This window comes from Ceratotherium simum, chromosome 15 (genome assembly GCF_057802395.1).
Source record: "Ceratotherium simum simum isolate JZ-2026a chromosome 15, ASM5780239v1, whole genome shotgun sequence".
In the NCBI taxonomy this organism is placed as follows: Eukaryota; Metazoa; Chordata; class Mammalia; order Perissodactyla; family Rhinocerotidae; genus Ceratotherium; species Ceratotherium simum.
In genome coordinates this window covers 26,093,474-26,119,480 of record NC_141914.1, presented here as the reverse complement: position 1 = coordinate 26,119,480, position 26,007 = coordinate 26,093,474, and the positions used below count along the sequence as shown (strand labels likewise).

Genomic DNA, 26,007 nt, shown 5'->3' with positions numbered 1-26,007 from the left:
GATAACTGGAGTCATTGAAGACAAGACTGGAAAGGAGGATTAGGGCAGATCGTGGGGCTTTAGAGGGCTGTGTAGGGTGTTTGTTCTTGTTGCATCTGCCTTGAGGAGCTCCTGGTGGCTTTTGAGGAAGGAAAGAGCAGTATCAGTTTGCTTGTTCATTGTCCATTTGTTCTTGGTGCCAGGGCCTCATGGATGAACCCACGTACACGTCTGCCCTTACTACAGCCCAGTAGTTATTTCAGACAAAGCGGAATGCTGGCAGGCATTGTATCGATGTGTTGGGAGGAAAAGACGGAAGACAGGGCACGGACTAGAATGGGTGTAGTGGAAATGGAAAGGGAGCAATGCCAGGGCTGTTTAAAGGAGTAAGGCAGGAAGAGTGACCGCCGGGCTGTGGGGGATGACGGCGGAGGATGGAGGGGGCTGGTTTGCCGTTAAAGAGGCTGCTTCGCTTTTAGGTGCTTTCGCTGTCAAGACTGCAGCATGTCCCAGTGGAAGTATTCTGCGGACAGCTGAGAATGTGCAACTGAACTAGGGAGAAGTCAGGGCCGGATTCAGCCTGCAGGGGTGAATTTCAACAGCAGTCGAAGCCACGGGAGAAGAGGAAGCCGCTCTGAACACCCAGTGTAGATGGTGGGGGAGGAAGCGGCGCCAGCCCAGGAGCCAGCCGGGCCTGAAGGCGCGGTGAGGGCTGGGCACTTTGGGGGCTGGCTGTGGTTGGCAGATGATTTGGATATAGCGCACAGTTTATGCATAAAATGCGACGGTCTGTGAAGGTCCCCGTAAGTTACCGTGTATCAGTGGGGACTTGTGGTCTCAGCCAGGTACTATCCAAGTTAAAAAGGTGATGGGGAGAATGAGTCGAGGAAAGGCCGTTGGATTTGATTCTGAGAAGCTGAGGGACACCTTTGAGAGTGCAGGAAGGAGTCTGCTTACCATGTGGGAGATGCTGACCTCCGCGGGCAAAGTTTAACAGTGACACAAAGGAGGGAAATCAGAGAGAACTGGAACCCTGGATTCCTACCCTCTTCACCTGTCGTCGACTTCCAACTCTTCCCGTGTCAGGAGTTGGCAACACGGTCCACCTAGTTACTTAAATGAAAAGCCTAGAGGCCGCCCTCCATTCCTTTCCCTTTCTCACATTCTACATCTTTTTTTTTTTTTGCAACTCCAGCTGATTCTGTTTCCGGAACATATCACGGATCTGCCCTCTTCAACTTCATTGCTCTTTTCTGTTCCCCGTGTCCACTCATGCTCTCCATCTAATCTGAGCTCACAGAAGCCAGAGTGATCTTCTTAAAATGTAATTCAGGTCACCTCACTCTCGGGCTGAAAACCCTCCAAGGGCTTTGCATTGTGCTTAGAATAAAATCCAGACTCCCTGCTGGACTACAGGATCCGCAGCATCTGACCCTGCCGACTCGCTGACCTCTTCTTGCTCCACTCCCCGCTTCTGACCGCACCAGACAGTTGTTTATACATGCCAAACTCCTTCCTGTCTGGGAGACTAGGTGCCTGGTGTCCCCCTGCGTGTGGTGGAACCAGCCTCCCGGGCAGAGGGAACAGCCAGTGCAAATGCCCTAAGGCCTGAATGAGCATGCAGGTTTCTCTGTTGGAGAGAAGGAAGGCCACAGTGGGCAGATCATGTGAGGCCACGAGAACTTCCATAAGGAGGTCAGATTTTCTTCTGGGCACCGTGGAGGGGTTTTCGCAGAAGAGGGAGGTGGAAAGTAGACTGTGGGAAGACAAGAGGAAGTGAAGATGGGAAGCCAGGGCTAGTTCGGTGCCTGACATACAGTAAACACTCATGGTATTTGTTGAATAAATGCTTGCAAAAGGGGAAAATGAGTCCAGATGCAGAAGTCGGAGATGGAAAGAGGAATGCATGCTTATAGTAATATCTCTGACTGAGCTGCCCTCATGTTCCTGGATCATCAAAACACAGGGTAGACTAGCCAATACCTTCCTCATACTTTACCCCCCAGTGCAATAGGACGGTGGACTGGACATTCTTCTTCTCTGGGTGAGGGACAAGGCAGAGGGGCTGCCATTGGAGCAGAGAAGCCCGCATCCTCTCTCTGGTGCGGGATTTGGTCCAGGGTGCCTGGGCTGGGATGCTGCTGTGGCGGGAGGAGCTGAAGCCAAGGGTTTGGACATACGTCTCTGGAGTGTTTGCCTTTTGCTCACTGTGTTCCTGCTTCCCTGGTTGGCCCAGGAGCTGTCAGAGGGTAAGGGTGTTTCTCCCTCATCAGGCAGGGCGCCTCTCCTCCCTGACATGTGTTTCCCCTGCCAGACTAGGGACTGTCAGCCCAGAGAAGCCTGGCTTGCCATCAGTCAACAGTGAGGCCATGAGGTGACATTTTGACTCAGGCTCAGGATAAAGTGCTAGCATTGTGGTATTTCCAAGCTGCATGGTCGTCTTTGCTTTTTAAAAATTATAACATTTTTTTCTAATTATGAAAGTTTTGTGTGTTTATCACATACAATCTGGAAGTTATAGAAAAGTAAAAGCAACAAATAAAATATCACGTATATTCCAACTACTAGAAGTATATTAAAACATTAGCAATTGTTATTGTTTCTCATTTATATGGAATATAAAATTTTATATATATAATATAAAATATATGTAATATGTATAGGATAATATATATCTCCAATCCATGTGCATATCCATATGAATATCCAGAATAGGTAGTCTTCCATTATGCCATAATTTTTTTTTCCAGCTCTTTCTTTATTGGACATATGGACTATTTCCACTTCTTCACTATCATCAATAATGCTGGATAAACATCTTTGTGCATCAGTTTTTGTATTTGTCTCTGATTATTTGCTTAGTGTTAATTCCTGGATGTGGAAAATTTTGAGATTCCTGACAATACTACCAAACGGTCCCCTAGAATTGTGCCAAATTATACTTTTCCCAGCTTCGTAAGATTGCGTAGATTCACCACACCCTATTTGCCACCAGGCATTTTGATGAAAACAAAGCACCTTTCTCCTACCTTTCTTTTTCACCCAGATATCTTCTGATAGTGTGTGTGTGTGTGTGTGGTGGTGGGAGTGGGCAATCACAGCATCTCTCTGCTAGCCCCATTTCCGGAAGCTTCTGTAGCCCCACCTTATCCTCTGGTCGGAGGCAGGTTGAGGAGAGGATGTTTCTGTGGGTGACTGACTTTGCAAGGTGTCTGGTGAGCAGGAAGCTTGGGGGACACTGCTGATGCCGTGGGTCCCTCCAAAGCAGTCAGGCGAGCTCTCCACCATGGTTGTGCCGAGGAAGACTACATCTGGGCAGGGAGGCAACCCAGCAAAGTGCTTTGGCAAAGTGACCAGGCAGAAGGGAAACACAAGTATTTTAGAAGGAACTGGAATGCAAAATGTGGGATCGGGCAAGAGAATGCCACAGGGACCTTGTATCTTTCTAAATTAGAGCCGTTTCATTGGCAATAATTGATCCTTTAAATTGTGGCATACTGGGCAAAATTAGATTTTTGTTTTGGGTCTATAAGAACATTTTGGGAATTCTGTTTATGTTCAGAGACTCCTAGACTCTCAGGGTTAGAAGGAACCTTACAAGGTCGATCTTTATTCATTATATGATAGAAAGGCTTATTTCCAAAATGAGGAAAAAGACGACTCTCCCTGTCATTGTAGGGCTCTCACTCTTTTGCCTCATCTACCCTGGTTGATTTCCAGCCAGAGTCAGTAAATTTCACTTTGTGCTCAGAAACTTTTGGTCTCTCAAGATGCAAGGTCACTTTAGATTGGGAGATTATCTGATAAATCGAGACGCTCCCAACCGAGTGATGTGATGGCTGCTGCTCACAGACATAGGTATTCCTGGAGAGGTTCTGGAAACCAGTGTAGCAGTTTCACAGCCATCGTAGTGACCGTTAGAGCTCTAGTTGGGGGTGGAAATGGTGCTCCAGCAGCCCGGAGTGCTAGAGGTGAAAGCTGGTCCGGAAGGTCTGGGTTCAAGTTTCGGCTCTGCCACTTAGTCACAGTGTGACTTTGGCACATTGCTTCCCCCTCTGGCCTCCATTTCTTGATGAAATGATTGGTTGGTCCATCCGGTGCTAAAAGCTCCGTTTCTGAGAGGGCCCGTCGTTATCCTGTGAACACCTCTCAACTTCCCTGATGCTGGTGTGAAGCTCGAGGAGACTCAACACCTGGCTTCTCAGCTGAGGGTCCGGGAGCTTTGGGAGCCTGTGTGAGGGACAAGGAAAAGGCCCTCACGGTGGCTCTGCATGTACACCTGTAGACCTCCAGCTCCTTGAGAGGAAGCACTAGGTTTTATCCATCTTTGTTCCCTAGCGCCTCCCTCGGCTCAGGGAGCACCTGTCCAACCTGTGGCCACCCACTGCCCGGGTGGTACTGCAGCAGCACCTGCACCACCACGTGATCTAGGGCTCCTGTTATAAGATCTCTTAAGGAGCTGGCCAGACCGTCTGCTCTGTTTACAGGGGCTGTTCAAAATGGACACGTTCCTTTTGCGCTGTATTTTAGTTTTGGGGTACTTGAACTTCATGGTACTATTCTGGCTTTCCTGTCATGTTGGAGTGTTTGAGGAAAGCTTACAGGTCAGATGGTGTGGCAGGCAGGCACGGCTCTGTTCCCAGCTCCTAGGGGGCTTCAGGGGAGGCTCTGACCTCCCTGGAGACTCTGAAGAACAGTAGCCCTCACCTCTCTGTGCTGGGAAGGAGCTGGGCTGCTGGAGGCAGGGAGGTGGATTTGATAAGTTTGACAAGTTTCTGCTCAGTGTCTTCCATAAGTTGGGAGATGAAGACCAGGGAGGAAGACAGGTGATGAGAAGAAGGCAGAGGCCGAGCTCAAGCCCTCCAGCTGACCCTGTGCCATCCTGGGCTGTCTGAACTGGAACAGTCACACTGGAGGAAGAAGTAGCAAGAATACAGGGAGAGACGCCTGGTTGTAACCTGGTGGGATGTTTTTTGTGCAAGGTTGTGACCGATGGTTATGGTCTGTTAGGCTAGGATTGAAAACCACTCCGTTTTCCTTCCCTGGGCAGTAGGAGGAGAGGGAAGCAGCTTCACTGTGGGGAGAGTTTCATTCCTGTAGGCCCTGGGGCCACCAGGATGTTTGTTGCTGCCATGTGGTGAGACTTTTTCTGGGATCGTCTTTTGACGGAGTGTGGATGAGAGCCCTGCTGGCTTTGCAGGCACAGACCTGGGGAGGTCCTGGCTCAGGGGTCAAATTTAAGCCCCAAGAGTGCCGCTTGCCAGCTGTGGGACCTTGGTAGGGTACTCAGCCTCTCTGTGCCTTCGGTTTCTCATCTGTCAAATGGGCTATAAATAAGCCCCTGCTCAGGGCATATAGTGTCATAGAGCCCCTGGAAAGCAGACTGCTCGGTGCCTGGCAGGAGAGCTCTGTAAATACCCGCCATGATGGTGCTCCCGAAACCAGTGCCTATTATACTGACCATTGTCTTAATGACAACACCCCCTTCACCTCCAGGCTTATTGGATGGGGGACAAGCTCTGAATGCAAAGGGCTTAAGTCCACCTTCCAAGGATCTCTGTTACCTGGTCCTCCCTCACCTTGGACCCCTGCCAACCTCACCCCTTGGTGCTTTTAGAACTCTCCATCCTTAACTTCAGATGCAGAGAGGAAAGAACAAGATTTGAAGATCTGAGGTCAGAAAAACTAAGTGCCACAGCTCTTGCGTATAATCATCTAAGGAGACCAGATTAACACATGTGAAACAATTAGGACTCAGTAAAAACAGTATGTGAGGTGTGACTCCAAAATAATAAGGCTTTAAAAATCAATCATACTTGGACCTCTGTGGCCAGTGAGTTTTCTCCTTCAGGTCAAAACCTCTGGAGGTTATTGGCACACGCCTCAAAAGTGTTTGAAGGAGTTGGGAGCCGCCTTCAGAGCTGGTGTGCGAGCCACAAGCAACGCCCTGGTTTTTTTTGCAGTTAAACCTCCTCCTGGATCCGAAATGGAGCCACCCATCTCGATCTCCTGCTTCAGTCACTAGATTGGGCTTTGAATTTTTGTTTGTTTCCAAATCCATCCAAACCCATTATCAAGGGATGAAAATTTGTCGTTATTCACGAAACGCAAGAGAATATTCTGCAAGCTCCATTGAAAGTTAGAGAATTTTAGAAAACAGCTTAAGCAATAACAGCATTGTCGGAATAAGTATGGTCTGAATGGGACCTCTTTGAAGAGGATCATCCTCATTGGGTAGGTGAATTCTTGTGGTTTGTTAGGAATTATTTATAGTGTAGTCATGCCTTGTGGTAATGGAGTGGTGCTGTCTATAGCCGCTGGCAGAGTTAGGGAAGAGAGATGCCAGTGGTGGCTCAAGAGCTCTGACAGGGTCAGAGGACTTTTGGTCTTAACCCCTTCACTTTCTAGTGATGTGGCATTGCTAGCTGCCTAATGTCTCTGGGTCTTACTTTTCTCATGTTAAAAATGGGGATAATAATATTTAAACTACTTCCTTAATAAGGCTTTTGAGGAGGAGCAAATATAATTATGACCATGAAAGCACTTTTAAATGTAGACATAGCAAGTAATTTGAGTCATAGTATGATGAACTGACTGTGACCTTGGGCAAGGCGTTTCATCTCTGAGCCTCTTTCCATATCTGTATAATAGAGATGATAATGCCAGTTCTGTCCATGTCACAGTGTTGTTGTAGGGGGTGAAGTGAATTAATCCACGTGGACAAATTTTGTAAACATGCATGTGCCGTGTACGTGTTAGTCCTTAATGCTTCCTTTGGAACACACTGGGCATTATCATTACATAAATGAGGTGGGGCTTCATGAAGCATGAAGGTAGATGTGGGAGGATGAGTAGAAAGTTGCAGAGGAGGTGGAAAGAGGGGAACATTCTAGGAAATCTCAACAGCCTTTTTCAGTTCTCCATCTCTTTGTCCTCTCGGCTGCCTCTTGTTGCCATGACTCTTTCCCATCACCTCTCCCTCCGACCAGGTGGGATGTTCTTCACAGTTTTGCCCTTGGCCTTCTACCTCCAACTCAGTTCAGTGAACGTTTATTGAGCTACAGTCTCTCATAAGGGACATAGAAATGTGATCAAGTAAGTTAAAATTGTATAACAAGGTGAAACAGTAGTCAAGAGGGACAGGGTTCTCTCTGGGGAAGGCTTCTTGGAATTGGCGGCCTCTGAGCTGGTTGTGAGAAATGAGTCAGATTTTGCCAGAAGGCCCAGAGAAGGGAGCAGGGCGTTCTAGGTAGGGAGGTCTGCAGGAACAAAGGCATGGAGGGAAGACTTAGTGTGGCTTCACCATTTTCTCTGAGGGGTGATTCCGAGAACTACCTTTCTTCTCTTCAGAAATCCAGTCCTGTGCCTTCAGCCTCCTACCAGACCCTCACACATATTTATCGCGCTTCACTTTCAACACAACAGATAACGGTTGTACATGCAGACATGTCACCCCTTCCTCCCCCAAACCTGACCTCCCTTTGCTTGTTAATGGTCCCATTCATCTCTCAAGACACACATTCAAAACCCATCTTTGCCTTGCCTCCTTTTCTTGCTCACATGTAATCACCATCGACTCTTCCCTCCCTTCTTTCCTCCCATCCTCCCTCCCTCTCTTTCTTCCTTCTTCTAAATCCTATCAGTACACATAATTCCATTCAACAGTGGGCTACATGGGATGTCAGGATGTTGTCTCCCCGTTTGGGGCATGAGACTGCAGTTTGGATCCAGGTGTCCTCAGGGAAGCATCCTGGAAGCCCACCCGAGGAGGGCTGCCTCTGTCCCGTCCAGCTTTCCCTTTCAGGATATGTTGCCATTTCTCTGAAGCTTTCTGTCTTCGTTTTGCTTCTTCCTTTCTTCTCCTTCATCCTTCCTTTATTTCTTTGGACTTTAAATTGGACTTTGTTTGGAGTCAGACAGACCTGGGTTGGGGTCCAGTTCTACTATTTGCTCTGTAGCCTTGGGCAACTTACTTGCTCTCTCTACGCCTCAGTTTCCTTATCAGAGAAGCAGGGATAATAATGGTGGCCGCCTCATGGGGTTGCCATGAGGATTCACTGCGACAATCCCTGTGAACTGCTTAGCAAGGTGCCTGCAGGGAGCAAGTGCTACACACATTTGGGCTGCTATAATTATCATCATAATTTCCCTACTCTTGTGGCTGTCCTTTTAAAATTTTTTAAATTCTCCCTAGCTTGATTTCTCCCTCCCTCTGCAAGTTTCTCCCTTTTATTTCTCTTTTCAGCCTCTTTCCTTTCTTCTCCCTCTATTTTATCTCTTTTTTTAACTAGCCATGGCAAACCACTGATTTAAAAAATATTGGTTGTATTTGAATCAAGTGTCAGATTTCCCAATCTTTATTTAAAAAGCCTATTAGTAAACTTTTAATTTATCTCTTTAAAGAGAATTTACTTATACACCCTGATGGGCTCCCAGTGGGCCCACGCTCCCTTCCCTCCCCAGTCCAGGCCTTGGGGCCCTTTGTGCCTTAACATCACTCCGCTGTGTACGTTTTCTAACATTGTAAACTTCCCAGACAAATGATGTTTCTATGATTTCCTTAGCGTCCTGGGCCACTTCACACAGGTCTGTAGAATAAATTAACCGCAGAAGTGATGAAAGTCAGCCGCCAGTGCGGAGTGGGTGTTTAAAGCCCCGGGCCACATCTCATTAAGTTTGCCCAGCGCCGCCTGCCCGGGAGAGGCCCGGCTCTTCCTGCCCCCTCCTCCCTCCGCTGCTCTCCCCCCTTCCTCCTCGGAACCAGGATGTTTTTCCTTGCCTTTTTATTGTTTCGCTAACCTGGCAGGCCTCCTTTGGTGGAGCCCGGCCACCAGGCTTCCTCTCTGGGTGTTAGCGAATGTTAGGGTGACACCACGGGAGACAGGGAGGCCTGCTCCCCTGCCCTGTCCCCCCTTCACCTCCCGGCGCCCCAGGGAGCTGCTCTTCAGCTGCTTTCTCAAAACTGCCTTTTGCTAAAGAGCCTCCTCTTCAAGCCCCTCTGCTGGGTGTTTATTTTTCAAAGGGTGAGAGAGGCAAAGAAAATGGAGGTGCAAGGTAGATTCCCCCAAAAACGAGATAGGCACCCCCACAGAAAGTCTTTTTGTTTACTTATTCACTTGAATGGGAATCTTATGACCTTCAACCCTAGGGCTTTTTCTCAAGGCCTTTTCTTTTTTAAACCTATAGAATTATTTTTAAAACAAGGAGCATGAGGTCACATCAAGATCCTTCATCTTTCACTCCTGCCTGGGGAGGCTGCCTCCCCGCTTAGCACCCCGAGGCCACCCCACGGGTGATTCTCATTCTGGAAGCCTGACCCCAGACTCCGGGGCTCCAGGTCAGCTGGTCCCTGGGTCACGGCTCAGTCCTGCAGGCCTGTTTTCTCCCCAGAGGATGCTCCCTGGACAAAAGCCGACTCTGTCACAGGGAGGGGAGGATGATACGCCTTATAAACTTTATACTTTCATTGCTAGAGGCTGTTCCAGGGGAACCTTTTTTAAAATCAGATCATCGGATCTCAAGTCCAAACACTTCATAGTGTGTATGGTTTTTCTTAGGGCTGCTCCTTTCAGGGCAAGGACAAGGAAGGAAATGAAACTCCCCGAGAGCCCTGGACAGTCCAGAGCGAGGGCTGAGTCTTTTGTTCACTCAAACTCATTTGGCTCCTGAACGTGCTCCACCCAGAATCATTACATCCGCAGCAGCGTTTCAAAACACAGCCCAGAGTGGCCCGCTGAGTAGGCGGCTGCCTTTCTGGTGAGATCTCAGCCACCTTCCCTCCACGCCCGCAAGGTTCCTGCCTGCCCCAAAATATCTCACCCCTGGCCATCCGGCCTGAAATCCCCCTCATTTGGAGGATTCCTGGGGTGAAGAGAGTGAGGCCAGGAGGGGCCTGCTGTGGAAGGGCCGTGATCTGGAGGAGATGGTGGCAGCCGGGAAAGGGAGGATAAGATTTTGGTCTTAGCCCTGCGCTTTCCAAACTCCCGGGGCACCCTCTCTGCCTCACTGGGCCACGTCCCACACCCCACGGCGTCGTAGGGATTTACGTACAGGTTCAGCTGTCTTGGAAGCGGTAAGGTCCTTGAGGCAGATTCCACCTTACCTTGTGTGTGGTTGATGCTCAGTAAATATCTATATTTTTTATTGTGGTAAAATATTCATAACATAAAACTTACCATTTTAACTATTTTTAAGTGTACAATTCATTGGCATTGAGTACATTCGCAATATTGTGCAACCATCACCACCATCCATTTCTGGAAACTTTCATCACCCCAAATAGAAACTCATTAAGTAATAACTCCCTATTCCTTCCTCCCCCCAGCCCCTGCTAACCTCTATTCTATGACTTTGCCTATTTTAGATGCCTGATGTAAGTGGAATCATATAATATTTGTTCTTTTTATGACTAGCTTATTTCACTTACCATAATGTTTTCAAGGTTCACCCATGTTGTAACGTGTCAGAATTTCCTTCCTTTTTAAGGCTGAATAATATTCCATTGTGTGTATACACCACATTTTGTTTATCCATGCATGTGTTGATGGACACTTGGGTTGCTTCCACCTTTTGGCGATTATGAATAATGCTGCTATGAACGTGGGTGGACAAATATCTGAGTTCTTTTGGATATATACCTGCTTTCAGTTCTTTGGATATATACCTAGGAATATAATTGTTGGATCATACAGTAATTCTATGTTTAAGTTTTTGAGGAACTACCGAGCTGTTTTCCACAATGGCTGCACCATTTTACACTCCCAACAGCAGTGCATGAACGTTCCAATTTCTCTCTGTCCTCGCCAACACTCATTTTCCATTTTTTTTCCCCCAATAATAGCCATCCTAATGAGTGTGAGAGTAAGCATTTTTTGAATTCATAAATGCCACTCTCTGGCTGTAATCTGGATTTGGAGCTGTTACTGGGACCTCTTGGGCCCCAGTCCTGTCGTCTGAGAGGGAGACTAGTTTGTTGCTATGGTCCGTAAGGGTGGAGGTCACCTATAGAGAGGGATGGGGGCACCAAAGACAACCCAGCCGATTTCCCAACTTTAGCCAGAATGAATGATGCAAAGCACTATGGATGCTGGCTAGTGACACAGGCTGCATGCCATACATTCGTTTGGGAAGAGATGGCTGAGCTTCTCTCTTCTCAGTCCTCACTGGTTTTCTCTTGAGTGTGGTTACTTAAGAGAGACACGGGAATGAAAGAGCTGGGATCCAGTCTCTGCTCTGCCACTTATTTTCTGGGTTACCCTGGGCGGGTGATCTCAGTACTGAGCCTCAGTCTTCTCTTCTATGAAATGGGCCAAGAATTCCTAACCTGCCTGCATTCGGAATGCCAGGATCTAACAAGATAAATTATCCCGTAAAAAGTGCTTTGCAGATTGTAAATGTGTGGGATTTCTGAATTTGATCTCTGAGAATAGGAGCATTTCATTCTCTCATGAAGTTCCTGTGGACAATGCCTTGCTCCTCTTGGGTTTACAGTCATTCGTCATAGCAAAAGAAGAATTAAAAAGGGAAGGGGATAGCAGTCTCCTTTTTTTTTAAGTCTGTTTTCTCCCCTCCCTGTGTGAGCGATTGAATCTTAGGAAAATCTTTAAAAATACAAAAAACATGCAACTGTCGTAGGTATAGGAATCTCTGCTGGTACACACAACAGTGTATTTTTTTTTCTTTTTACCTTTTGACCACCTTCACGCATTTCTCCCACCCCCTCCCCCACCTCTGACACTCCCAATCTGTTCTCTATTTCTGTGAACTTGGTTGGTTTTTTTTTTTTTTCAATTCCACATATAAGAGGGATCATACAGTATTTGTTTTTCTCTGTCTGACTTATTTTACTTAGCATAATGCCCTCGAGGTCCATCCGTGTTGTCGCAAATGGCAAGATTTCATTCTTTTTTTATGGCTGAATGATATTCCAATATGTGTTTTCTTTATCCATTCATCCATCAATGGATACTTAGGTTATTTCCATGTCTTGGCTGTTGTTAAGTAATGCTGCAGTGAACATGGGGTGCATATCTCTTTTTGAGTTAGTGTTTTCATTTTCTTCGGATAAATACCCAGAAATGGGATTGCTCGATCTTATGGTAGTTCTATTTTTAATTTTTTTGAGGAGCTTGCATACTGTTTTCCATTGTGTCTGCACCAATTTACATTGCCATCAACAGTGCACAAGGGTTCCCTTTTCTCCACATCCTCACCAACACTTGTTATTTCTTGTCTTTTTGATAATAGCCATTCTAACAGGTGTGAGGTGGTATCTCATTGTGGTTTTGGTTTGTATTTCCTTGCTGACTAGTGATGTTGAGCATCTTTTCATGTACCTGTTGGCCATCTGTATGTCTTCTTTGGAAAAATGTGTATTTGGATATTCTGCTCATTTTTTAATTGTATTGTTTGTTTGCTATGGAGTTGTGTGATTGTATGAGTTCTCTATATATTTTGGATATTAACCCCTTATCGGGTATATGATTTGCAAATATTTTCTCCCATTCAGTAGGCTGCCTTTTCATTTTGTTGATGGTTTCTTTTGCTGTGCAGAAGCTTTTTAGTTTGATGTAGTCCCACTTGTTTATTTTTGCTTTTGATGGCAGATTAAAAAATCACTGCCAAGACCTATGTTAAGGAGCTTACTGCCTATGTTTTCTTCTAGGAGTTTTATGGTTTCAGGTCTTACACTCAAGTCTTTAATCCATTTTGAGTTAATTTTTGTATATAGTGTAAGATAGTGATCAAGTTTCATTCTTTCGCATTTTCCCAGCACCATTTATTGAAGAGACTGTCCTTTCCCCATTGTATATTCTTGGCTCCTTTGTTGTAAATTAATTGACCATATATGTGTGGGTTTATTTCTGGGCTCTCTATTCTGTTCCATTTATCTGTGTGTCTGTTTTATGCCAATATTATACTGTTTTGATTACTATACCCTTGTAATATAGTTTGAAATCAAGAAGTGTGATCCTCCAGCTTTATTCTTCTTTCTAAAGATTGCTTTGGCTATTTGAGGTCTTTTGTGGTTCTGTACAAATTTTAGGATTATTTGTTCTATTTCTATGAAAAATGCCATTGGAATTTTGATAGAAATTGCATTGAATCTATAGATTGCTTTGGGTATTATGGACATTTTAACAATATTAATTCTTCCAATCCATGAACACAGAATATCTTTCCATTTATTTGTGTCGTCTTCATTTTCTTTCATTAATGTCTCGTAGTTTTCACTATACAGGTTTTTCACCTCCTCGGTTATGTTTATTCCTGGGTATTTTATTCTTTTTGATGCAATTTTAAATGGGATTGTTTTCTTAATTTCTCTTTCTGATAGTTCATTGTTAGTGTATAGAAACACGACAGATTTTTGTACATTCATTTTGTATCCTGTAACTTGACTGAATTCGTTTATCAGTTCTAACAGTTTTTTGATGGAGTCTTTAGGGTTTTCCATGTATAATATCATGTCATCTGCAACTGGTGACAGTTTTACTTCTTCCTTTCCAATTTGGATACCTTGTATTTCTTTTTCTTGCCTAATTGCTCCGACTAGGACTTCTAATACTATGTTGAATAAAAGTGGCGAGAGTGGGCATCCTTGTCTTGTTCCTGATATTAGAGGAAAAGCTTTCAGCTTTTCACCATTGAGTATGATGTTAGCTGCGGGCTTGTCATATATGGCCTTTATTATGTTGAGGTACATTCCCTCTATATCCACTTTGTTGAGAGTTTTTATCATAAATGGATTTTGAATTTTGTCAGATGCTTTATCTGCATCTATTTAGATGATCATATGATTTTTATTCTTCATTTTGTTCATGTGGTATATCACATTGACTGATTTGTGGATGTTGAATCATCCTTGCATCCCTGGAATAAATCCCACTTGATCATGGTGTATGATCCTTTTAATGTGATGTTGAATTTGGTTTGCTAATATTTTGTTGACGATTTTTGCATTTTTGTTCATCAGGGATGTTGGCCTGTAATTTTCTTTTCTTGTGGTGTCCTTGTCTGGGTTTTATGTCAGGATAACGCTCGCATCATAAAATGAGTTTGAAAGAGTTCCCTCCTCTTCTATTTTTTTGAAGAGTTTGAGAAGGATTGTTATTAATTCTTCTTTGAATGTTGGTAGAATTCACCAGTGAGGTCATCTGGTCCTGGACTTTGTTTGTTGGGAGGTTTTTGATTACTGATTCAATCTCTTTACTAGTAATTGATCTGTTCAGATTTTCTGTTTCATCATAATTCAGTTTTGGTAGGTTGTATGTTTCTAGGAATTTATCCATTTCTTCTAGGTTGTCAAATTTGTTGTTGTATAATTGTTCATAGTAGTCTTTTATGATCCTTTATATTTCTGTGGTATCAGTTGTAACATCTCCTCTTTCATTTCTAATTTTATTTATTTGAGTCCTCTCTCTTTTTTTCTTAGTGAGTCTAGCTAAAGGCTTGTCAATTTTGTTTATCTTTTCAGAGAACCAGCTCTTAGTTTCATTGTAGATACAAGGCACTAGCCTCACAGCTCTCCTAAGACTGTTTCCCAAGTTGAGGATCCCAAGAAAGCTCTAAGTGCAAGGGATGGATGGGAATTCTGCAGCTGGGGTCAGTATTTTACTGTTCCAGAACCTCTCCTTCCTGAGCCTTAACCTCTAGCAATCTGACCTTCATCTTCCGTCTGCCGCGTGACGCTCTAGAAAGTCCTGGGGACTTTGGTTGCCTAGTCTCTGGCCTTTTCTTAGGCCTGGTGTCCATGCCCTCTCTGCTGCATCTCAACCCTCGCCAACTTCCTAGTCCCTGCTTTTAATCTCGTCCTATCCTTTGCTTGTCATCTATGTCTCTTTCACTGGCTCTTCTCCTCCCTTCAAATTCAAGTTTTCCCTTAATTCAGACCTTGACCCTCACTTTTCCCTTCATATGCTATGTCCTTGTCCTACCTCCTAATCAATAGTGCCCAATTTTTAACTACCTGTCGGACATTTCTACCCAAAAGTTATAACCTCACCCCAAACTTCATATTTTGAAAACAGGCTTTTCTTGTCACTCGGACTCATTCTCCATTTGGCCTCTACTCTTTCTGTATTATCATTCTTTTCATGGAAATTACCCATGGAATTCATCTCTGAGTTGGAAGCTGATTTAGAAGTCCTCTTGCTCAGTCTCCCAGCTAATAGCATGCAGCAGTTGTCAAACCAAGTCTGTCTGATTCCAAAGCCCATGTGACATGTACCGTCTCATTCCTTTTAGGGCGAAACAGGGTAGTAGTGCAGGTGGGTTTAAGGCTGAAGTTTGAAGGCTGGTGGGACTTTTTTTGGCTCTGCTTGCTGGTCAGCACCGTGAAGCCCCATGTCACCAAATAAGCCGGGGTGTGATGGAATGAGACCTGGGTTCAGATTATGCCCTTGAGCGTGTGACCTTGAACAATCATGTGATCTTTCTGCCCCTCAGTTTCCGTGTGCCGTGATACCCACTTGACCCGCTGGCACACACATTAAATGAGATAATGCCTGTGAAAACACTCTGCGCTTAGTAAGCACTGAATAGATGTTTGTGAAATCTGAATCTAAATGGAAGGAAATGAAAATAAAGGGCTCATGCTTCAACTCTGTGCCCCAGAAACTCGAGACTGTATCTGGTAACACTTGACACAGGGCCTGCTGCAGCGGTAGATGGTGCAGTGTGGGGGCGGGCTGGGCCCTCCGGGAGGAAATTGCCTCTTTGGATGACATGGCACACTCCCTGTACACGCCCACCCCTCTGCTCAGAAACAATGCAAGTTGAAAAACCCCAAATCATGGGGTGGGTGGTGAGGAGTTGATTCTGTAGCAGCTGCTAATTAGGAAATCGTACTCCCGGGCTGTGCTAGCATCCCTGATGCTGCTGCTTCACAAACAGATGTTTTGGAACATTAAGACGCTACAGAAGTGGAATTTGTCAACTTGGGAAAAAAAAAAAAAACAGGCAAAGCAATAAAACTCGCTTGTGAATTTAATCTCCATTCATGGTACAAGGGAAAGTGATGTCCTGACATAGGGGGCTGAGCGCAGAGGGAGGATGGTATTTCTAGCTCAAAAGATGCCTGAGAAATTGGGACATCTAAACTCTAATACGAGGCTGGTTGGTGTGGCTCAGTTGCCACGGGCCGTGAGTGGGGTTTGAGCAATCATCTCTGACCATGTGGGGAGAAGGATGGGTGAGGTATGGTGTGCCAGCCTCCACTGAGCCTCAGGACGCCCCTGCCCCCACCTCAGAGGCTGCCCCTGAGCGTCTGGTGGGGCACAGCTTCTTGTCCTCCCTCCCCATCTGGCCCATCCTGGCCCTTTCCGTTCCTCCGGGGCCATATCTCTTTCCACCAAGAGTGAGAGCAGCTTGCCTGATACCTTCCGCTGCATGTGGTAGGTCCCTGTTGAGTCCTGTTCACTTTACTCTGAATTATTCTCCTACTCAGGGTCTGCACCTGTGCTGAATAGGGACCAACACCACAAACAACATTCAGCCACAGCGCCCTAAACAACCCGGGGCTTCTGAAAGGATTAGTACTTGGACTTAGATCAAGATTTTGGCATTTGAGCCATCGTTCTCCCTGAGATACAACATGGAATGGTGTAAAGCACTTGGATGTTCACAATCAAAGAGACCTCGAGTAGCAGAGAGGGTGGGCTGGGGTGCTACCTGCCCCAGCCTGTGGGGTTTGGTAATCCCTTTTCTGAGGAATTGTTTGTAGGCAATAAAAGAAGTAGAGGGACGCCCAGAGTTAAACAGGGAGCAGTGGGACACTATTCTCTTGGAACCCTGGGTCAGTGACATCAGGGGCTTGCCGTGCATGAGGTGGCCCCAGGTCTCACCCTGTGCCCCCTAAGTTCTCCCTGCGCCTCTTAGGAGAATGTCCTGGAGCAGAGGTGGAGGCGCAAGCTGCCCAACAGCCAGTCAGCCAGCCTCAGTCCTTTCACCAGAGTGCACGCCTAGCGTCCAGGAGGGCCTGCGGGCCTGGGCGGTCCAGGGGCTTTCACCTGTGGACCAGCTCTGATCTGCTGCCTGGAGAAGGATTGCGAGACTGAGCCATGATTGATTAGTAGTGTCTGCCAATCACATCCCAGATGTATTTGTTAAAAGTTGATAGACCTAAATCCATTTAATAGCTATGTATATAGCACTCACCACGTACCAGGTCCTATTCGAAGCTCTCACATGTGTACTGTCTATTACAGCCCAGTGAGGTAGGTACTGTTAGGACACCCATTTTACAGATAAAGAAGCCAAGGCACGGAGAAATTATGTATCTCCTTTGAGGTCATAGGGCATATAAGTGGTGGAGCCAGAAGTCTCACCCAGACAGCCTGACTTTAACCACAGTCTCTGTGTTACCCGCTGCCTCTCTTATTATGAACTGAATTTCCAGATCCAGGCATGGAGCTGGAAGCAGGCTCTGTTTCTTGTAGATGAGAGCACTTTGCCTAGAGAACACAGATTCACAAGGTATGGGTAGAGCAAGTAGCTTTTTCATGTTGCCTCCTGTGTTCCTGGGGGAAGAAAGGGAAAGATTCCTGGATAAAGAGGGACACCAAAGGTAAGAGCTTCTCACTGATCCAGGTGGCCGTGGCCCTGTGAATAAGGGGAAGAGGGTGGAGGTGGCCCCACAAGCCAGCCTGTTCCCGAGGTCAGCAGGGCCAGCAGTGACAGCGCTGACCAGGGGCGTGCCTTGTCTCTAGCTGCTCTGGAGAGATGGTCTTCGGCACCTCTCTTTGATCAGGCCACCAGCTACGGCCACAACTGGTGCTGAGAGTGGTTAGGCAGCCAGAGGCTGAGTGGCCCAGACACAGAAAACTCATCCGTCCTTCAGCTGGGCAGTCAAAGCCACTCACATCCTTATATTTCAGAAATGGCGCCGGAGCCTAAACCCACACATTGTGTTATTAGCAAGTTGCAGGAGCCAACTTTATATTTAAAGTCTACAGGCTTCACCTACCTTAGGGGGCAGTCTGGGGACCAAAGAAAGCTCATTACAAGATGGCTTCTTGGGGACCTGGAGTCCTTTTACCAAGATACCAACCTTGTTTGTTCTTTTTCTTAGGAGACACTTTTTTTTTTTAAATAACATGGGATCATATGGTACATACCGTTTTGTAATTTGTGTTTTCACTTGACAATATAGGTTGAGCGTAATACATATCTAAAACTGTATCAATAATATATTTTGGTCAGTCTGTTAAAGTTTTGTTGTCTTGTAATTAAGTTCACCACCTCCCTGTTGCAGAAATTTAGGTTGTTTCCAATTGTCATGATTATAAACAATGCTGTGATAAACTTCCTTACATCTAAAACTTTGCACACTTCCTTAATAATTTCCTTAGAATTAATTTCCAGAAATGGAATTCCTAGGTCAAAATATATGTCTATTTTTAAGGCTTTTGCAATGGATTGCCAAATTTCTCACCAGAAAGACTGAGCCAATTACATTCTTACCAACATTGTATGAAAGTGGCCATTTTCTGTACCTTCAGTGACATTAGATGTTATCATTTTAAAAATCTTTGCCAATTTGATAGGCAAAAAGAATTAAATATATAAAATTTAAAAAGGTCTTTTCTAGTTTGGATTTGTATTTCATTTCTTTCCAACAATACTTCCAGGTATTTATTCTCCACTTAGGTATTTCCTTTTGTGAATTGCACATTCATGTTCTTTGTCTGTAAGATGTGAATCTGAGAAATTTGAAAAAGTTCTTCATGTATTAAGAATGCTAAACTTGGGCTGGCCCCATGGCTTAGCAGTTAAGTGCGAGCGCTCCGCTACTGGCAGCCCGGGTTCAGATCCTGGGTGCGCACCGACGCACCGCTTCTCTGGCCATGCCGAGGCCGCGTCCCACATACAGCAACTAGAAGGATGTGCAACTATGACATACAACTATCTACTGGGGCTTTGGGGGAAAAAAGGAGGAGGATTGGCAATAGATGTTAGCTCAGAGCTGGTCTTCCTCAGCAAAAAGAGGAGGATTAGCATGGATGTTAGCTCAGGGCTGATCTTGCTCACAAAAAAAAAAAAAAAAAAAAGAATGCTAAACTTTTATCATGTACTGCAGACATTTACCCTGGTTTGTTATTCAACTTTTTAAAAATTTAATTTTTATTTTTATCAAACTCATACATAGTTGAAAGATCCAAGTATATTTTATAAGGCTATTATAAAAACCCTGACCACTTCTACCATCATCATTTTCTGCTTCCCAGAATCAACCACATTCAACCTTTTTAACTGATTCTTTTAGTAATTATGTCCATATGTCTAAATAGCATGCTTATATTGCTATTTATTGATTTTTATGTTTTGGTTTTAGGCAATATTCCTTGATTTCTCTCTATGGAAATTTTATATCATTCCAAGCTCTACCAGTTTGGAAGCTGACACACTCTATTTCTGTCCTTTACAGTCAGTTTGAGGAACTTTAAAATGCATTTTTGACACAACTCAAGGTTACCGTGACTTCTCATATACAACAGGATTCTGATCATCCCCTCTTGACTTATGTGCTATTGTTATCCAGAATTTTCTGTGTCTTCTTTTATTAATCCCACAAATGAGAAATTATTATTTTATAAATTCAATGTTTCTTTGGATTTTTGCACATATTTACTAGTTTCTTTGCTCATTATTTTTTCTTGCATCTTATAACTTCCTTCCAGGATTGTTTTTCTTCTACTTGAAATAAATTCTCCATAATTTCCTTTAGTGGAGGTGGTTAGTCAACTAAAATTTGACTGAAAATGTTTCTATTTTGAAAGATAATCTCAAGATGTTTTTGAAAGAGTTTTGCAGAGTATACCATTCCAGTTTTTTCTCTCTCAGCACATTGACAGTTTTTATCCACTGCCTTTTGGCTTCCATTGTTGCCACTGATAAATCAGCTGTTGGTCTAATTGTCATCTTTGGTAGATGATTTGTCATTTTTTTCCTCTGGTTGTTTTTAAGACCTAGTTTTTGTCTGCTTTTCTGCAGTTTCACTATGATATGAGTTATATTTCTTTTTTATTTAGCCTCCTAAAGATTTGTTGGTCTGAGGATTCATACTTTTCATCAGTTATGGAAAATTCTTAGCCATTAATTACCTTTTTGAATATTGCCATTTCTCTCCTTTTCCTTTCTTTTCCTCCTAGAACTCCAGTTAGATATACATTGGACCTTCTCACTCTGTCTTCCTTGTTTTTTCACCTATTTTTCATATTCTCTGTCTTTTCGTTTCATCTGGGCATTCCCTTGTCGTCTGTCTTCTAATTCTTAATTCTCTTTTCAGCCATATCTAATATGCTGTTGAGTTTCCTAATTTCAATTATTATTATTTTTTCATTTCTAGAATTCCACTTAGATTTCTTTCAAATCTTTTTGGTCATTATGTGTAGTCTCTTTTTCTCTCATTTTCAATTTATTCTTATTTCTTTTCATGTAGTTTTATATACTTACATTCTGTGTCTGATAATTTTAGTGTTTGAAGTCTTCGCTTGTCTAGTTTGCTGACTTTTGCTTATGGCTGTCTTATTTCCTTGTATATTTTGTGATTTTTGACTGTAATCTCTTATTCTTTAGAATTTTTTCAGTAAATGATAAAATTGGGTTGAAGGTACATTCATCTAGAGAGCATTTGCATTTATTTCTGCCAAGTACCTGGAGGCACTATATATCAGGGCCACTTTTTCCTCCCCATTAACAGTATATGTGTATGTGTATTTGAGATATAATTTATATACCTTAAAACTCACCTGTTTAAAGTGTATAATTCAGTAGTTTTTAGTATATTCACAAGATTCAGAACCACTTTTAAACATATTCTCAGCTTGAAGTTTAGACCACGCAGGTAATGTGAATTTGTGCTGCACACCCACATGAGGGCTAGCTTTATAGTTACAAATTCTTGAGTGAGATTTGTTTTTCTTTCACCTAAAACCAAGATTGAAGGGCCAGCTTTCCTTGCTGTCTGCTTCTGAAGGGCATACGTGTTTCTATTTGCCTTACACCCAAGGTACAGACCTTTGGGGTCCCAGCTTTATACAGGAGTTTCCTTTCAGACTCCCTTCCTGAGAATTTTGTCTCCTATCTCCTGCACCCTGTGGCCATCAGAACAGAAGTTCAGGTCACAAATGTTGAACAGATGCCCCAGGGCAGCTGCCAACTTCAGAGTTAGCTCACCTCTCTGAATTCCAGCTCTTGGTTCATTTTTGGCCTCAGAAGTTTTGGTTCTTTACTTATTTGCCAACTCAGCAATGCATTTAGAAATATTTTTTAAAAAATATTTTATTCAGCATTTTTAGTTGTTTTTAGTGGCAGAGCTATTTGGAATACTGCAGGACTATTGTCTGCCTTTTAGTTTTGTTTATAGTGTGCATTTTTTCCTGCTTCCATCTTTAGTCACTCCTCCAGGGAGAGAGTATGGTTCACTTTTAGCCACGTCCTGTCTTCATGTGGTTATTCTTTTCCTTTTGGAGACTGCAGTGGAATTCCTTGAGCTGACTGGGATCTGAGACTTTCACTCCTTGTTCTCTGAAGAAGGGGACATTGCTGCTTCCTCAGAGGCCCAGCCAAACTCACCAATGGCCAAGTCTCACACTTGTCTTAAGACTTAATAGAGCTAACTTCATTTTCTTCCGTTTGCTCATGGCTTGCCAGCTTTGGGGCATGGGTTTTGAGTCCCTTCTGCCTCCCCACCATCACTTATTTCTGACTCCTTTTGAGAATAATTATTTTCCATTGTGCCCGGTTGACCAAGAGGATAGAGAAAGCATCCTCAAACCCTTTCATCTGCTCTCTGGTGGCCAACTTACATTGGTGGCTCAGGTAGGAAGAACAAAGGGAGCGTGCCATATGGGTCACTGCTGTTCATAACCCTGGAGTCTTAAGTTCAAATTATGGACTTGGCAGCTGCCCCTGGAAACGCCCCTCTACATCCCATTTCCAGCTGAGTGTAGGCCTTGCCTGTCTAGGGCTGGGCCTCAGAGGAACCCAGATGCCTGGACAACTTCCCTCCCCCTTCAGGAAGCTTCTGTTAATTATCACTTACAGGAAACAGAATAGGAAGCATGAAAACAGTAATTCTCAAGAGACTTTGAGAGGAAATGATTCCCTTAGGAAAGTTTGTCAGAATCTCTTGTGGAAGTTTTTAATAATCACCACCCCTCCAACCCCACTGCTTCTGGTAGGAGTGGACCAGAGTGGCAAAATGTTGAGAACCATTGATCTAGAGCTGCACTGTCCAGTATGGTAGCCGCTAGCTACATGGTGCCATTGAGCTCTTGAAATGTGGCTAGTAAAATACTTATTGGATTTTAATACCAGAAAAAGAATGCAAAATATCTCAGTAGTTTTTCCTATTGATTACATTTTGCAGTAGTACTATTTTGGATATATCAGATTAAACAAAGTGTTTATTAAAATTAATTTCACTTGTTCCTTTTTAAAATATGGCTACTAGAAAATTTAAAGTTACATATATGTCTTGCAGTTGTGGCTCACTTTATATATCTCTTGGACAGTGCTGATCTGGAGGATAGCTTGTTCCTTTTGGGAGTGTGTGTGTGTGTGTGTGTGTGTGTGATATTTTAAGCCAAACTGTAGGTTCTGCCAGCAGCCTGTACTGGTCAGGTGGTTGGGCCATTTTTGCCTGACTCATATAGAAAGAAGTGACTTCACTCATCCTCACAGAGGTTTCTCAACAGTGCCCACAGCTCCCGATCCTAAGTAGAAAGAAAAATATTCCCAAGTGGGGAAAATGAAAATGGTTTCTCAAGGAGCCATGTAATCAGTAATAACTTCCAGTGGCCCTCGTCCTCATCGTTGCTCACTCTAGAAACTCATGAAACTCAGTTAGTACATGTCTTCCATGTTCACTTCCACATTAGTCTGGATGTTCAGGGAAACAGCTCTTAGACTGCTGTTTGGATTTTGGTGTTATCTTTCAGGGGCCCGGCACCCGCAGCCGTGGCCCAGCTCTGGCTTCCAGGCTGTGGCCGTGCCATGTGCAGACTCCTCCAGGGTACCCGGGCAGCTTTCTCGGGTTGGACTTGGGCATACCACCCACCTGCTCTGACTCTGAACCCCCTGCTTTGACAAATGACACTTGACACTATAGATGATTTCCTCTGTGCCCAGTTTACCCCAACTGTAACTTCATCCTGACAGCGTTTTCAGCTAATGCTCTCTTTGCCGTCACCTTGGGCGATATGGAAGTAAATGATCGTTTAAATATGTTTTCTGACTAATATGAGTACATTCCTAATTTGTAAGCTTCAAGTAATAGTTCATGCTACTAATAAGCAACATTTCCTCAGCACCCCTGAGCTGGACATAAGGGAGAGCAGGAGGATTTGCTCTAACACTCCTCTCTAGCACTTGATCCTTCCAGCTGAGCACAGCTGAGAGCTGAGGGGTTGGGGTTGGAGACGCTGCCTGGTGACCTGGGCAAGAAACATGACCTTCCTGAGCTTCCTCTGCCTCCCTGCAAAAAATGGGGAGAATAAGAGCACCTACCCCTGACTTTGTGCAAGGATTATGTGAAAAGAGTATATGTCGAGCGCTTACATCAGTGTCTCGCACACATGCACATACCTGATTGCTGTTATTATTATTTTTTAACTAAATGAGATCATACCCTAAAATCTATTTTGAAGCCTGTCATTTTAACTCAGTAATACTTGTAGAATATCTTTATTTTATAACATCATTTTAATGACAACATGGTATCCTTTCATGTGGATATACTGTAACTGGTTTAATTGATCTCCTGCTGTAGGATTTTTAGTTTCCTTCTTTCCCTCCTTTCTTTCCTCCTCCCTTCCTCCCTCCCATTCTTTTTTGCTATTGTAAACAATGATGTAGTGAACATCTATGCAGCTAAATCTTTGTCTACATTCTTGAGTATTTCCTTAGGATAAATTCAAAGAAAACAAAAACTGCATCAAACCTATTTACATTACTGAGGTTTTGGTAATATTGCCAAATCCTTCACATGTTTTTCCAGAATCATGCATGTCCTACCTCCTGCCTACAGGAGAGCTGTCAGGATTAAGAGCTGCCAGCTTTTACCCTCCTGCCACCCAGGAGGCACAGGTCACAGCCTTGGTGCTTATGAAGTGCTTTCTTCCCTCTGCTCACACCTGACCTCTGCCTTCCACACCCCTCTCTGAGCCTGCCCAGACACCTGAGGTTCAGGTGCTCTTCCCTGAGCCGCACGTTCCTCTCTTTCTTTTTTTTTTTTTTAATTTTAATTTATTTATTTTTTTCCCCCAAAGCCCCAGTAGATAGTTGTGTGTCATAGTTGCACAGCCTTCTAGTTGCTGCATGTGGGACGCGGCCTCAGCATGGCCGGACAAGTGGTGCGTCAGTGCGCGCCCGGGATCCGAACCCGGGTCGCCAGCAGCGGAGCATGTGCACTTAACTGCTAAGCCACGGGGCCGGCCCTCATCTCTTTCTTTCAATTTTCATCATTTATTCCACTGACTGTAAAATTTAATCTTACGTCGTATAGTTGACTCATAATTTCATTCACTGGATTGCAAGAGTAATTACTATGGGGAAAAAAAGAAAGGTGAAATTATTCTTGAATCGCCTTCTTTACTGATCTGTCTGCTCATGGTGTCTTTTCTAAGGATTTACTTCTCTTTTCAGAAGCCAGCAAGTTCTCACTGATCCATTTTCTGATTGTTTCAGCTACTGTAAGGGACCGTAGGCCAGAAAGTGACACTGAACTCCACATAGAAAACGTCACCGTTAATCACAATCAAGTGGACTTTTCAACAGTGGCCTCCAAAGAGGGCGTGAAGGCTCAGACCCCCAGAAAGAGCCACGCTTCTTCAGATGCTCCAGAAAACTCTACTCTACAAACTGCAGCAGCACATGCTGAAGGAAGAAACAACCCTTCAAGGAGAACAGATTTCCCCATTTCCTCTGTTGGGCCTGAGACAGCAACAGCTCTGACTTCCCACAGCAGCACCGTAGGTGAGGCTGTGCTGATGATGCTCATTTCATTCATGCATGTCCACTCCTGGAAAACAAAATTTCTGCCAGTCTCTCCTCCCCACCCCGATCCTGAGTCGTGGTGCCCATCCGAGGGTCCTGGGCTGAGCCATGAGACCTGTGGCTTAGGCATGCTGTGGTTAACTGAGTTGTAAGTACAGACCAGGCGAGGGTGCAGATTTGCTGAGAGGCCTGACCAGTCCCGTGGAATCTACATTCCATGGCCAGACTGCATCCATATGTCGTCCATTGATCCTGCCACACCTGCAGTCTCAGAGGTCCCAGGTCTGGTGGGATGCATGACTGAGTGTTTGTGTGGACAAGGCTCACATGGTGTTCTTGCTCCAGTCTGCACAGCTTGGTGGTTTGCCATTTTTAGCAAAGGATTTCAAGAAGGGGCTGGGGCTGGATGAGTAGCATTTACTGAGGAAGGAAAGACAGAGAAAACTAGCACTGATCAGGTACCTACTGCATACCAGCTTGTCTAGTCTCTCATTTCTCACAGCAAGCCAGTGCAGTCCTATTATTCTCATTTTAGGAATTTGGAAACTAGAGCTCAGAGAAGTTAATTTATCCAATGTGTGTAGATCAAACAGCTAACAGGTTTCAGAGCTGGGATTTGGGTCTAAGTCTATGTATCTGAGTGAGGCGGAAGGGGTGACTGAGGAATGGGATGCCTGGACCGTGTGAGTGAAGAGACAGAGGAGAGAAGAGAAGCGTGGGCTCTTTGTGGGGTGGCAAGGCCAGCAGCCTCCCCTGGAGGAGGGTGTAAGTCGCACACAGCGGAGAGGAGCAGCGAGTAGGACAGCTGTGTGGATGGGGTTATGGACAATCATGGAGGACTTGGAAAAGCAGGTAGTTTAGATTTGCTATGGTGGGCAGAGTCACTGAAGGTTTTTGAACAAGGAGGTGACGTGATTAAAGCGAATCTGGGGAGGATTCACCTGACAGACAGATATAAGATATATGGGTGGGATATAGGGCAGAGGGAACCTGGAGTCGGGGGACCACCCAGAAGACACAGAAATCCAG

The 26,007-nt window shown here is 44.5% G+C and overlaps 1 protein-coding gene across 2 annotated transcripts in view; it reads left to right on the top strand.

Annotated features, from left to right (window-relative positions):
* HEG1 (heart development protein with EGF like domains 1) overlaps window positions 1-26,007 on the top strand; it is an 89,608-nt gene that overhangs the window by 5,690 nt on the left and 57,911 nt on the right. For both annotated transcript variants that reach the window (XM_087439730.1, XM_087439731.1), the window contains exon 2: window positions 24,670-24,957. In XM_087439730.1, coding sequence (XP_087295856.1) covers window positions 24,670-24,957 — 288 coding nt within the window. The remainder of the gene's footprint in view (window positions 1-24,669; window positions 24,958-26,007) is intronic.